Consider the following 15036-nt stretch of genomic DNA (forward strand, 5'->3'; position numbering starts at 1 on the left):
AAATATTTGTCACAATGTGGCATTCAACCATGGTTGAGCATTCTTGAGCATGATTGATTTTCAAATCAAGCCAATCTTTGTGACAATGTGACGTTGGGCCATGGTTAATTTTCATATTGAGAAAATCTTAGTCACAATGTGACATTGTGTTGAAAAAGGTGTAACTAGCTTCAGTCTTCATAATGAAATGATCTTTGTAAATGATGAAATAAAAGAAATAAAATTATTTTTGTATGCCTTGTTGCGTGGGTTTCATGAGCAATAGGTTTATTTGTTAGTGGCTCACATTGAGAGCCTTAGGATTTATTATTAAGTCAAAGAGTCAATGTCATGTATGAAGAAGCTCTTCTTGAGCTTATGTTTAATGTATACAAGTCTATAGAAATGTCAAGAAGCCCTCCAAATGATAAGCACAATTTTCTTCATCATGTCGGCCTGCAAAATGAATAAAAAACAATCATGTCGGCTCAAATAAAGAGACACAATGGTTCCCTCTCTCATGTCGACATATATACAAGGAAAACCACAATATATAGGCGTGAAAAGGATCTACATTATAAGAAGGATAGGAACTCAGATCCTTTGAAATCTTGGACAAGTACAGTGGTTCAGAAATATCCGATGAGTACAGTAGTTTAGTGTTGTGGATGAATAATGATCTTTGTGTTTTTCGGTGATGTCTCGGCCTCCTCATAGTATTAATGAAGTAATGTCTCGACATACTAAGATGTAGTCCCATTGTCCACATATGTGTAATGAAGATCTCTCAATAATATACTCTTGGCATACCTTTGTCTCAACATACAGTCTTGACATTCTTGTAAAGAGGAGGATCTTAAACTATCACTCTCTGTCTCAGCATACATTTAAGATGCAACTATAATTTGAGCATAGAAGTAATCATAGTTAATACATAGTCATAAGCATGATGAAGATCTTGGTATATATATACATATCTTAGTATAAAGATCTTGGTGTTATGGTGAAAGTCTCAATGGAGGAGCAGCAATGATCTTAGTGGAAGAGTAGCAATGATCTTAATAAAGGTGTTGCAATGGTGCAACTATAATGATATATGCGGTGCAATAATGATGACCTCAGTGAAGCAACAGTGATGATGATGATCTCAGCAGCGACAAAGAAGAGGATTGGTGTCTTGGTCTTGGAGTGGCCTAATAGGTCAAGGGTAATGGTCTTGGTATTCGTCAATTGGAATCTCTATAAGAAAAATTTTGTGTACTGTGTTTTCCTCTTAAAGAGTGAGAGGTTTTGGCCCTGGCAGAAAGCCAACATCTTGTGTCCTTGTCTCTTTTGTTTTGGTAACTATTTGATGAACTAAGAATGCACTCTAATACTAAAAGCGAAGATAGTGCTAATAAGAAACAGTTAAAAATACCTCACAAATAGTTATCCTGGTGAGAAGAATCTTATTAACATAATTTGCACTAGATTCTTCAACATGGTATCAAATCTAAGGTGTTGAAGTCAAAGGAAGGGAGGCAAAAAGAGATATTCAAGGATCATTTTTCAAGAAGGGCATCAAAGAAAGTTGAAGGGTTTTGTGTTTCAAAACCTACTTCAGGGATTGAAGGATCAGTCTACAACAGCAATATACAATGGTAAGGGCTTTTGTCTATATAATTAAGGAGAAAGTCTACAACAACAAGACAATTTAGTCCTACAGTAAGGTTGATTTGGATCCTTATCTAAAGTTCTAGGATCAAGTAATCTCAGTCAAAAGATGAAGCATTCAGAACTCGAGTACATATCAACAATTTTGGTGTCTCCCACAGTTTCAGTCTATGTCATACAGTGATCTCAATAATAACATGATGGCATCATAATAGTGACAATCACTACCTCGGATTGAATCATTTGCTATAAAGAATACAGTCTTGACAACTCATATTCATGATACTTGATGGCATATTGAAGTAGACCATCTGCAACATAGCGCTCAGAAATAGGTCCAGGTACTATAAGGTGATCATAGAAAGTAACCTTGATATTCTATGATTCTACATGAATGATGAATACTACAAGGTTCACATGTGTGACAACAAGAATTCCTAGATGTCTTTCCGAAAAAAAATTATTAGGCTTCCCACAAAAAGAGAAATTGATTTCAATATAGAGCTAGTTCCAGGAGCTACCCCAGTGTCAAAATCCCCTTACCGAATGAGTATGCCTGAATTAACAAAGCTTAAGATGCAGTTACAAGAGTTGCTAGACAAAGGGTACATTCGCCCAAGTGTATCACCTTGGGGATCCCCAATGTTGTTTGTGAGAAAGAAAGATGGGACCTTGCACCTATATCTCGATTATAGGAAACTAAATAAATTAACTATTAAAAACAAGTACCTGTTTCCAAGAATCGATGATTTATTTGATTAAGTCAAGGGAGCGACTCAGTTTTCTAAAATTGATCTATTGTCAAGGTATCATCAAATCAAAATAAAAGTGCGAGTAATCTGCAAGACAACATTTTGAACCCATTATGGTCATTATGAATTTGTCGTCTTACCGTTCGGGCTTACTAATTCCCCTGTAACTTTCATGAGTTAAATGAATAGTATTTTCACCCTTACCTAGATAAATTTGTTTTGATTTTTATTGACGACATTATTATATACTCAAGGAACTTAGAAGAGCATAAGGAGCACCTTCAGATAATGTTGAAAACCTTAAGAGAAAATTAGCATTATGCTAAGTACAACAAATACGACTTTTGTGAGGATCAAATTCAAAATTTTGGGACAGAACAAGTGAGTGAACACAAGCTATTAAGTGACAGATAAAAACAAATAAACATAAGTACCTTATCATTGTGGGATCGCTGCTATGATTTCGAGGAGGGAGGCTCTAAAATGAAGCGAAGGAAAAATTTTGGAAGGTGATTGTAGCTGCTACAATAGGACTTTATAATAGGCTTGCCCAAATCCAAAAAGAAAAATTATTCTATCATGGTAGTGGTGGATAAGTTGAGAGGAAAAACTCATTTTATCCCTATCACATATACTTACAAAATTGTTGAAATTGTAGATATATTTATGAGGGAGATATTTCGGTTGTATGGCATGCCGAAAGTAGTTATTTCCGAACAGGATGTAAAGTTTACTTCTGCATTTTGGAAAGCCCTTTTTACTGGGTTAGGCACTCATATTCAATTCAGTACAACATACCATCCACAAATAGAGGGGCAGACAGAACACTTTCCTAGTTTTAGTTGTTGATGATTTTCAATTATGGGTGAACACTTTCCTAGTTTGAGTTTTCCTTTTTTTCTTGCTCATGTATTTTGGTATCTACATTTGTTATTTTACATAATCTTTTCTTTTTTTTTTTTCTTTTTTTTTGTGGGGTTTAAACATCTTCCATATATGTTTGTAGTAAATTATGAATCAATATTGTCTTTGTTTTATGACATGAGCATTGTTGGATTGTTCATTTCAAAATAAGAGAGAATAGACATTTAAAATGTTCAATCAATTAAAAATTCCTTACCAAAGAACTAGCTTAAAGCTATTTATTTTTTTTCATTTGAGTAACTAGAATGCATGGTCGAATTAACTAGAATTCAAACCTTCTAGATCCATCCTTGGTTCCAAGCCCTTATCGCATCGTAATATATTTTGCCCTTATATATTATTATAGGGTCATATTGTTATAGCACAATCAACTTTGTTCAATAAAATTAGGGCATTGTAATTTCTAGCACTCCAAAAATTTATATAGCTTACATTGCATCAAGATTTGTATAAATCTAAACATGAAGTGTGATGTTAAACTCTCAACCTAGCCACTTACCTTTTCATTATGATGCACCCATTGAGGCAATAAGCTGAAATATCCAAAATAAATAAAATTAGTGAAGTGCTTATTCAAAAAGCCAAAAGTCTTGCTTCTGATACAATTGGACAATCAAAAGTCTTGTTTTGGATGTAATTGGAGAATGGAATTTTACTTTAGTATCTACAACATGTTGGAGGAGGATTTGTTGAGGAGTTGTGTACATTATGTTACAGGGCTCCAAAGATAAATAAAGGAATTGTTAATATATATATATATATAATAAAACTTAAATAATACTACACCACTTATCAATAAATTTTTCATCTCTAAATGTTAGTAGTTAAGTGGTAAAGGCTCAAATCATTATCTATTTTTGCAGATTTTCTTATATGGCATGTATAGTGTACTTTTCTTTTTCATAAATTCAACTTTAGTTTTCTTTTTCATAAATAAAAAATTAAAATAAATCTAAATCCATATATATGCTCTCTTCATGTACATGATACATCTATTATTATAACTAAGCAAAGTTCCTTGGTAATGATATGTTTTTTCATGCGTGCAACATTGAGTAAGATATAAATATAAAAGTAACTTAACTTGCAAACTTGATAACTTGTACATGAAACAAATAAATCCATTCTAACTACATTCCTCAAACCTGATGTAACATTGATAGAATATAACATCAAATCCACATCATGAATTTAAAAGTCAATGAAGACATTGTCATACACACAAGTTCAAATTCATGTATTTGTATTCCAAATTTGTCTAGTTATACATTTTTCTTTTCTACAAAATGGAACTTCATTCCCAACATAGATAATGGAAGTTCATGCCCATGAATGACATTATGGAAATGCCGCCTCATGACTGATCTAGAAATTGGGTGTATAAGTCACCATCGCCACTCTTGGCACTCCCAAGTGCATTTCCAAAGTGATATTGCTGCAAAAATTCAATAACCAATTAGTTGCAAAATCCAAAATGCATATAATCAATTTCATTAATTAATGATAAGTTTTTGGTCAACTACTCATTCTCACCATGAAGATCTAAGGCAATGGAGAAGACTGCCCTTCCTGGGTAGATGGTGGAGCACTTGGTGATGGATATAGGCATGGTTCAGGGGTGATGGATAAAGGCATGGTGGGAGAAAAATTGGAAAAATGTAGTGGGTTGGGGCGATGATACATCCCTATTGGTTGTACGATAGTGGGAATAACCCTAGGGCGAGCGATCACCCTAGGGGGGGAAATTGGAATGTTGAGGGTGGATGATTGGAACAATGAGAAGGGCGGATGGTTAAAGGGGAGGGGTGGGAATTGGGAAAGGTTTGGGGAGTCGGTTATAGGCATGGGAGAAGTACTGATTGGAGAAGTGCTCCCAATGCTATAGTTTCTTTCATCGACATGCTCATCAAATAATTGGAGTCGACAAGTTGGCCTGTCAACTGTAACAACAAAAAAAGTTCATATAGTTATGCCTATGCATTGCAAATGATAGTATATCATATTTCACATGAAAAAATGCATAACATCAGATTTACCATTTTTGTGTATAATAGAATGTTGCACTAACTCAGGCATGTGGTCCACAGTTCTTTGTCGTTGAGAAGACAACTCCAGCTGTTCATTCATGCTCTTTTTTTTTGCACGAACTCGTCCAACCCTTTCAAATTGTAGTTTATCTTTCCCTGCATTTGACTTGTGACCAAAACACCTTTTCTTATTGACTGGGCTCAAGAAACTATGTTTTCTCTTGGTAGTGATCTTGGATGGAGTTATAGTATTGAAAAACATTTTGTTGTATTCTTGACATACTTTGTCTACCAAGTTGTTTAATGCATATGCCTGTTCCAAATTTGTAGGTATTATGGATCTCAATTTCTCATGAGTTGATGAGTTAACACGTTTCATCTCATCATCTTCAAATAATGCACTATCTGGTCGTACATTGGTCGTTTCAACATTATATGAGAAATTATCTAAATTATCATTGCTTGTTTCATTATGATAATTTAGAATGGGAGGAGAATCAAAGCATGGTAGAAGCTCTGTTTGGATTTCTGGGCCCAATATAGGTGACTCATTCAAATCAAATAAAATTCTAGGAATTTCTGTAGTAGGATTAGTGACATTAGGGAATACATTTTCACCCAAGCTAATGTTACTTGCCAACATCTCAACTTTCAATACATGTTTACAGATGTTTCCATTTAAGGCCCACTTGCAATTACAAAAGTGTAGAGTGGAATCTTTATATATGACATTGTACCAAATATCACGAGTATTGTTATTTTGGCTACGAACCCAATAATCGTTGTTACTCTTTTCATCAGGCACACAATCTTCATTTGGGATTTGGTTAGCTCTACACCTGGATGAATTCAACTGTTCCTCAATTTTTCTGGGTCGTACAAAACCAGCTTCTTTTAAACGTTGCATATGATTGTAATATAATACAACCTTTGTCAACAACACATAAATCAACCAATCAACCCGCCTATGGCATGCATTGTTTTTCTCACTTAGGTACCTCTGCTTGATATACCGATGGTAAGACTCAATTGCATTATTTGTATTTTGATTGGAATGTGGAAAATTTATGTACGCTTTTGCCCACATATCTGTAGAAAGAAATTTATTGGTTATGAATTAATAACTATACATATGACATGCAAAAAAGAGTCATTAAAGCCACTTATAAGAAACTTACATATTTTGTTGTTGGCTAACCAAGTTGCTTTAAAATATTCCAAAAACTTTGTATGGTCACTGAATCCTTCAAATAAATTTTCAACTGCCTTTTTTACAGATTCATCATCTGCACATGTGTGCATGATTTCTCCTAAAGCACGGAAAATTCGGATTTGGTTTTCCCTTCCTTGGACTTTGTTTCCAACATTCTTCAACCATGCACGACGAACATGCCACACACATAATAATATTGTACAGTTGATTGAAGACCTGGAATAACATAATTTTTAGAGAGAATATACATTAAGAATATTTTTATGTCTCTTATAAAAAGAATAAACACATCACCTTAATGCTTCAATTTCAGCAGTAGCATCATCTGTAATGAAGGCTTTAACATGCCAATCTGGTTGCTCTTTCTTCCCAATGGCAAAGAGAGTTGACATCCATTTACAAATATCAACTATAGTATTGCGTGATGATATCACCCAAGCTACTGGAACCCCATTGTGATGTTTGTCGAAGACCATTAAAGTGTAAAGTTGATACTACATTACAAACAAAGTACATAATTATATTTATATAAGATACAAGCATTAAAATGGTGTTGAATAAATGAATTAGATTTAGGGTAATTTTGTACTCACCCCGTACTTATTTGTACCAAATGTTGAATCCATTGAGATTATATTGTTGTGAGAATATTTTAGCATCATTGAACGGATCCACTTTGTCTGTATGCCTATGATAAAAGGGATGTTTTCAGAAAGATCTTGTTTCTGGTAGAAGAAAAAGCTCTCAGTGTGTTCCTTATACCAACATTCTACACTGATTGGATCACTTTGATCTTTAACATACTCTAGCCTTATGGTATCATTGTAAATGTTTAATATATCTTGTCTTGTCATGTATGTATCTTGAGATGTCCCTGTGTATAACTCACCGAATCCATCCTTCACATCAAAGATGAACTTATCCCATATCATTGTAACATTAAAACCTCTTTGGATTAAATGTTGGACAATAGATCGCATATCCCTTGTTAAATGTGGTGCATAACTGAATCTCATAGGCCTACCGATTGCATCTTTTCCATGACAAACAACATTGGATTTATCAATATGCCTACATGCAGTATATATTATTACAGCATCATCTGGTCTAAGTTGAAGTCGCCGCACAATGAAGTGACATTGGCAACCAACTTTAATACTTTCACATTGATTGTGTTTTTTGTTTTGATCTGAGGATGCACTCATAATTCTGTTGTTGCACTTCGGACCATATGCACACCAATAACTATATATAAAACATTTACAACAAATTAGATATAAAATTTATGCATATTGAAAAGAATTATACATATATTGAAAAAAGATATAAAGACTCACATCATGTACTCCAGATATGTTGAAAAATATGTTTGTCCGATATCCTCTGCTTTTTTACTTCGTTGAGAAGCAAGAAGAAATTGAGTGGGTGCCCGTTCACTCGATTCCTCTCCTCTTATAAAATCATCAAGTCGACAATATGGAATAATTGCAACTTGGTCCCCATTAATCTCTGTCCATGTTAAATCTTCTGCTGAAAATTCAATCATATCCTCCGGGTCTTCAACTTCCAACTCATTAATCCTCTCCCACTTCTTCATTCTTCAAATACCTATAAAAATTGCATCGAAAATAATTTGGTTTGAGTAGATATTATGGTCTTGATTAATGCATATCACTAAGAATAGCAATCACATTTTTAGGTAACTATTTTATACTTTTCAGGTAAACCACTTTGGTAAAGGTAATATTTGGGTCATTAATCAACTTATAGATTTCATGCAAATTTAGACTAACCATGTATGACATATGATGTCTTTGTGGAGGTGGTGTCACCATGTTGGTCTCATGGTACAACTTGTGATGAGTGGTTGAGGTGGAAGGGGTCGAAGGGAAATACAATTATAGATTAGTTGGGTTTTATGTTTTTTTAAATCTTAATAAAATGAGATATGCTAAAGTAGTGTCTATTGTTATTGATTATGAATTGATATCTATTATTTATTAGTCATCTAATTTATATGGTTGCAATAGTTTCATTGAACTTTTCTAATCAAACATATTGTTTTTCAAAAACACAAGCTTTGGAAGTAATTTTTTTTTACTTTGATATATATTGATATAAACTTTGCGGCTAGTTGTAAGAATTAGAATCCTACTTTTGTCGGTACATTTGATGAACTCGGTAGGTTATTTATTTATTCAATATGTGTGTGCTTTTATTAAAATGTGTTAGTTGTATTTCTTTCTCCACTTATAAATAAATGTTAAGAACATTGATTTGGCTCCTAAGACATAAAACTTAATAAACCATAACCGGTTTTATATCATTTGGTAACAAATTTCAAAATCTCAATGACAAATACGTGAATTATTTCCATTTTAGTATAACAAAATTTCCATTTAGATATTAACAAGAGTATTTTCGGAACATATTTCAATTTGTACAAAATAAATTATTTTATGGCCCCTGTGGAGAAATTTAGTTTGTTCAAATTATGATTGCTTTTATGTGTCTTCCTTCACTTATGGTGTGAAAAAGTAAGCTCAAATAAACTATGAACAAAAGCTCTTGAAACTTGATGCCCTTTGTTCAAAGTCCCACTCCTAATGAAGTAAAAATGCTTTGGTTAGTAAAAAAATATGTGTGGATTATGGACCACTTAAGTTATGTGACTTGTGAAAAATAAAAAAACAAATTAAAAACGATGTCACACTTCGTTTCTCTTAAGAGGCTAGCTATAAACTTTCATTCGCAAATATGTAGTGTTCAATTAAAAAAACAAAATTATATCTTGAATAAGTAAAAACTTACATTACTTAGGGTTATTGGTTTAGCTTACATCATTATGGGTAGATAAAATTTGGATACTAAAAAAATAATTTATTGATAGTCCACCAAAAAAATCTATTACTCTACATATATTTGTAAGTCATTAACTTATAACTTTATCTCCTTAAGTGAATTTATCATTTCAAAAAAAATTCATATCATAATAAAAATTTTGTTCATAAGTTTCATTAGCAAACCAAAAAAAATTTCATTTCTGCAGTAATCATATAAGAAAAGTTTTGTCCCTAACTTACGAATTAATCAATAAGATTTATCTTGTCTTGAAGATGAATCATAATAATTATAATTAGTTCTAAAAAAACTTCACAAAACTTCTTCAATGTAATTACTGCAAAAAGTTTTGAAGATAAATCATAATAATTATAATTAGTTCTAAAAAAACTTCACAAAACTTCTCCAATGTGATTACTGCACAAAGTTTCTCAAACATAGATGACAGAAACTTAAATTTAGAAACTTACCACTTCATCAACATAGATTACAGAAACTTAACTTTAGAAACTTAGCACTTCATCACATAGAGTTGTTCTTTATCGATGTTGCTTTGGAATCCATCGCATGGGTTATTTTTTTTATCGATGTTGCTTTGGAATCATCGAATGGGTTATTTTTTTATCGATGTTTCCAGCCAACCTATGTAATTTATCAGCAAGACGAATGTAAAGAAAAATAGTTTCTGAGCTATGGAATTCATCAAATAGAGTTATTCTTTATCGATGTTGCTTTGGAATCCATCGCATGGGTTATTTTTTATCGATGTTTCCAGCCAACCTATGTAATTTATCATCAAGAAGAATGTAAAGAGAAATAGTTTCTGAGCTATGTCTCACAGTAGAAATATGCATTAAAATTTTCATGGCAGCTTAAAAAGCAAAAAAACATGATAGGTTTGGGCAACTTGGGCAACTTAAGAGCCTCCGAGGCTCTTATAAACCTGACACGCAGTCCCTTTCCGAATGTTGACCCGTTCTTTAAGATGGATGTATAAACCCTGAAATTTAAATCGTGCATCGTAGATTCATCATGGAAAAAAACAAATTGAAAAGGCATCCATGCTAACAGAATAAACTTACCTGTTTCAAAACGCAGACGCAGACGCAGAAATGGACCCTGGTTTCAAAACGCCGACGCAGAAATGGATGCCGAAATGGATACCATGATTTCGCCCTTTCGCTGTTATTTAAAAGGCCCCGAATTCAGCTATCAGACGGCGGGAAATTTATAGCGTGGTAGATTTGCGGCGCCGGAAATCTCAGGCGATCTCAATCGTATTCAAAAGCCGGAAATCTCGGAAAGCCAGAAATCTCGGGCGGGCATTGCATTTACGCCATGGGGGAATGGGTATGACATGGATCCCATGCTAAGAGGCGACATGGATCCCATGCTAAGAGGTGGCATTAATGGCCCAATAGCATGGGATCTATTGCTTGCCACCAAGCCATAAATCCCATGCTATAGGGATTTTAATGCGCCCTTTTATGTATGATGATAGCCATTTCATGCCATGGTTACGGCAGTCTATGATGATGGATGGATGCTACGCCGGTTTGCATGTCCTGGAAGTCTGACAACGAGCCGCCGCCACTGTTCTACAAGGACGACTGAATTACAGGACGGATAAAGGACGACTGTTCTTTGTTAATGGCGTGAAACGAGAAGCATAAAAAAGGTGTTTTTAAAGAATTTTAAATAATTTGAAATAAAATATTTTTTTATATTAATTATTGAAATAAATAAATTTAGAGATTTTAAATTACAATCAATAAAATAATTTATATTAATATTAAATTATATTAATTATATAATTTATAAAATTTGAAGTTAGGTTGAGAATTTAAAATATAAATAGAAATGAAATATTATTATATTAGTATTATTTATAAAATTAAAATTAAATATTTAAAATATAAATATAAATTATGTAAATTTAACATTATTTTGAGTATTATAAATTTTAATAAAAAATAAATATTTATTTATGTATTCAAGTTTTTTTGATCCATAATAAATTAAGCAAAGTTTTTTGGTAGAAATCATATAAAAAGATTTTTTGGCGGACGCTTTACCATCAAATGGGGTTCCTAATTAATATAATAAAAATAAAAATTTAATATATATATTTGAAATAATATTTTTTATTATAGTAATAAATAAATAAATTTTATAATTTTAAATATAATATTTAACTTCTTAAATATAAGCATTAGAAATATATATAAATCTCAGGCGATCTCAATCGTATTCAAAAGCCGGAAATCTCGGAAAGCCAGAAATCTCGGGCGGTCATTGCATTTACGCCATGGGGGGATGGGTATGACATGGATCCCATGCTAAGAGGCGACATGGATCCCATGCTAAGAGGCGGCATTAATGGCCCAATAGCATGGGATCTATTGCTGGCCCTTGTATATCATTGGACTTATGGTGTCTTAAATGCATGATCAAAGCGAGCTTATTACATCAATGGTTGGAAAGGAAGACTAGTGCTTGTATATCATTGGACTTATGGTGTCTTAAATGCATGATCAAAGCGGGCTTATTAATCTGAATGTAGGGTTGTTTACAATTGGGCTTACGGGGTCTTAAAGAAGCACAATCAAAGTGAGATTATTAATCTGAATGTAGGGTTGTTTACAACAGTAAGAAGCATGCTACAACCGACTATTTTATTGTTGTTTATGAATCACAATCAAAGTGAGATTATTAATCTGAAAGTAGGGTCGTTTACAACAGTAAGAAGCATGCTACAACCGACTACTCCCAGAGTTCATATATTTATCATAATAAAGGAAATTACATCTAGTTGAGAGGAGAATGTCTATGACTGAAGATAAATGGTTTCAAGCAATTTCTAAAATTCTAACCATGAAAACTAATCTATAAACCTGCATTGTTTGCTATTGAAAGCCGCCTTAGGGAGTGGATTCCCTTTATACGAATCCAAGCAGCAGCTCCAGGTTTCAAAGGAAAGCCGCCTTAGGGAGTGGATTCCCTTTATACGAATCCAAGCAGCAGCTCCAGGTTTCAAAGGATTGAAGTTTGGGAGCAGTCATGTTGACAGAGCAATCACCAATGCAACAAAAACGTTTTCAGAAAAGGAACAGATGCAACGGAACCTTACTTACCCAAGCGCAGGGAGGTCGCTGAGTTTTGGAGAAGCAGGAGGTAGGGAGGTCGAGGAGCTCTGGTGTGGCGGGAGGTCGACGAGTTCTGGCCAAGCACAGTTTTGTGTCTGGTTTGGAATTCAAGTTGCCCACCGGCCACCTTCATAGCATTAATGAGCCGAGTAGGGGACGCCTGGCTAGGTAGATGCGGGATGTGACCGATCGGATCCAAAATATTTTGATTCTGACAGATTCTGACAATCAAATCAGAAACAAAGTGCATCAGAAAGGTTGGAGGAATGTTGGCTAGACCCTAAAGATTTTCGGAGCAAAACGGTACTCCAAAAAAAACAATTGGAGGAATGTTGGCTAGACCCTAAAGATTTTCGGAGCAAAACGGTACTCCAAAAAAAACAATAGGATTCTTAATTGGGTAGCAAGTACCAACGGTCTCAGTCGGTCTCTCTTACCTGGCGAGTTCCCTTGATTTCTAGAAACTTAAATTTGTCAGCAATTTATATCCGAGATTGGGTTTTTTATTACCATTCTAAAGTTAACCGTTCAACCCCCGTTTTTTCCAAAAAAAAATGATGATCTGGGAGCGGATCATTGAATCGACCCCCTCTCATTTGTGTTGCTTTCTTGGGGAACGAGTAGCGAGGGTCCCGCTTTCCATTGCCTGACGAATTCCCTTACGCAAGCAGTGGGAGTATTATAGTGGCATTCCTCTCTATAAAATATCATTACAACCCCCACACAGGTAGTCCGTTTTTGGTACTCACCCCAATCTCTGTATCCATCTATCCTTCAGAGAATTTTATGGGGTTATGTTTTTCTTCTAGATCACCTCATCTTCCCACTGCCAAATTAGTGGTCATTGAGGAAGAGGCTGATGGATTGATTAGAGAGTTCCCGGAGCATGTGAAAGTAGCAGAGATATTAAGAGAGAGACCCGGCTTCTTCGTCTGCCATGCCGATTCCATTCGTTACGATGAGTTTATTTCTCCCCTTTCTGCAGAGCAGGAACTGCAAGTGGGGCATCTCTATTTTCTGCTTCCTTTAGCCAAACTGAGTCGTCGTCTGTCGACCACTGATATGGTTGTGTTCGTCGTTGAAAGCAGAGCTGCCATGGAATGGAACTGCCACCGCTACGAGAAATTAGGGCGAGGACGAGGCCATAAAGTCACTCCGAGTGTGACAATGATGGGACAAGAAGTAAGTGAGATCAATCATCTGGATGGACGCCAGACTGATCATGAAATAACATATTCTGGACAATTTAAGGGCGAGGGTTATAATTCAGAGACATTGGAATGGAAAAGAGTGGGTGTTGGTTTGAGGGCAGGGCCTGTTCGCTCTAAAATGCAGCGCACCGGGCGGAAAAGGGTTAATACGTCCTTCAATGGTCCCTGGAGAATGAAGCTTCCGACCATCTATTAGGAGGGCTTCCGTTCCCTTATAGCCATCACATAGGAGAATGCAAAATCGTTTCTCTCTGATTCAATTTCCTACCGCCGATATCCTCTCAATAATGGAGCGGGCCTGGAATTGGGGACGGGCCGGGAATAGAAGGATTGTCCCGCCATCTAATCTTGGAAGAGGACGAATCTGAGTGACGCAAGGTTTAATGGAGTGTTATTTTATTTGGAATAGAGCGTACTAGACCACAGGGCGACGAAGCTATGGATGTGGAAACAGAGCTTCACGAATCTAGCGCTCCCTGACCTGATCTTATTCCTTTTCCTTCACGCGCATCTGCAAACGCTTTTCAGCCAGTTGTAAGCCTTGTGTCTCCCGCAAACGCCATGTCTTATTATTACTCGGCGATTTTTCTGTCACCAAAATATTTTTAAATTAATTTTTTCTTTTCGGAAGAAAAAAAAAGTGCTTTCAAAATATTTTAAATTTTTTTTTATCTTTTCAGAAGAAAAAAACAATGCTTTCATAAGAAAGTTTATAGGTTCATGTTTCTGTTTCCATCAACATACCACACAGTTTATTCTACCATCGTTATTTACAGATTCAAAATGTCCGAGGCCGATACAGATTTTTGATGCCTCGAACATAAAAGGAGTACCAAAATAAAGATTAAAACATTACATTAACTTTTTACAAACAAAAACCAGATCAGATTAGTAACATAAAATATACAGAAACACAACTAAAAAAAGTTGTTTCCTTAGAAGAAAGAAAACTGTTATGGCCATTAAACTCATCCAAAATTCAAAAATGTTCCTCCAAATATATTCTTTCCTTGTCATCCTGCGAGTGTGTGTTTTCAAATCATGTTCCCTATATATCCATAACATTATTATAGTCATTTCTTGGATAGGAAACCTTAATTAAAAATGACAGTGTCAACCTTGATCTTTATGTTATTTTCAAAGATGACATAATGGATCATACGTGGAAAGACCTTAAATCTTTTCTTAATAGGAAGTAGGCTATCATATTTTTCTTTTTGTAAATGTGTTCAAAATTAATGTTTTGAAATGATTTAATCAAATCTGTGATTAGAACCATCCAATTAGTTA

General features: G+C 34.6%; 1 protein-coding gene and 2 long non-coding RNA genes across 3 annotated transcripts; 1 reads left to right on the plus strand and 2 right to left on the minus strand.

Moving 5' to 3' along the window:
* Window positions 1–4583: 4583 nt before the first annotated feature.
* Window positions 4584–7147, minus strand: LOC149262464 (uncharacterized). The gene is made up of 3 exons (XR_016249319.1): window positions 6843–7147; window positions 5345–6764; window positions 4584–5248 (listed from the first exon to the last, which is right to left on the minus strand). It is a non-coding gene; the product is annotated as an uncharacterized LOC149262464 (long non-coding RNA).
* A 574-nt stretch (window positions 7148–7721) lies between these two features.
* Window positions 7722–10549, minus strand: LOC149262465 (uncharacterized). The gene is made up of 3 exons (XR_016249320.1): window positions 10472–10549; window positions 7886–8156; window positions 7722–7793 (listed from the first exon to the last, which is right to left on the minus strand). It is a non-coding gene; the product is annotated as an uncharacterized LOC149262465 (long non-coding RNA).
* Window positions 10550–13321: 2772 nt separating this feature from the next.
* LOC149262466 (uncharacterized) lies at window positions 13322–13942 on the plus strand. Its single transcript, XM_089379878.1, has one exon. The coding sequence runs from the start codon at window positions 13322–13324 to the stop codon at window positions 13940–13942; it is 621 nt and encodes a 206-aa protein (XP_089236004.1).
* Window positions 13943–15036: the final 1094 nt, after the last annotated feature.

The sequence above is a fragment of the Pinus tabuliformis genome, chromosome 6, assembly GCF_031772625.1.
Source record: "Pinus tabuliformis cultivar Carrire ecotype Pingquan chromosome 6, CPIR1, whole genome shotgun sequence".
Classification (NCBI taxonomy): Eukaryota; Viridiplantae; Streptophyta; class Pinopsida; order Pinales; family Pinaceae; genus Pinus; species Pinus tabuliformis.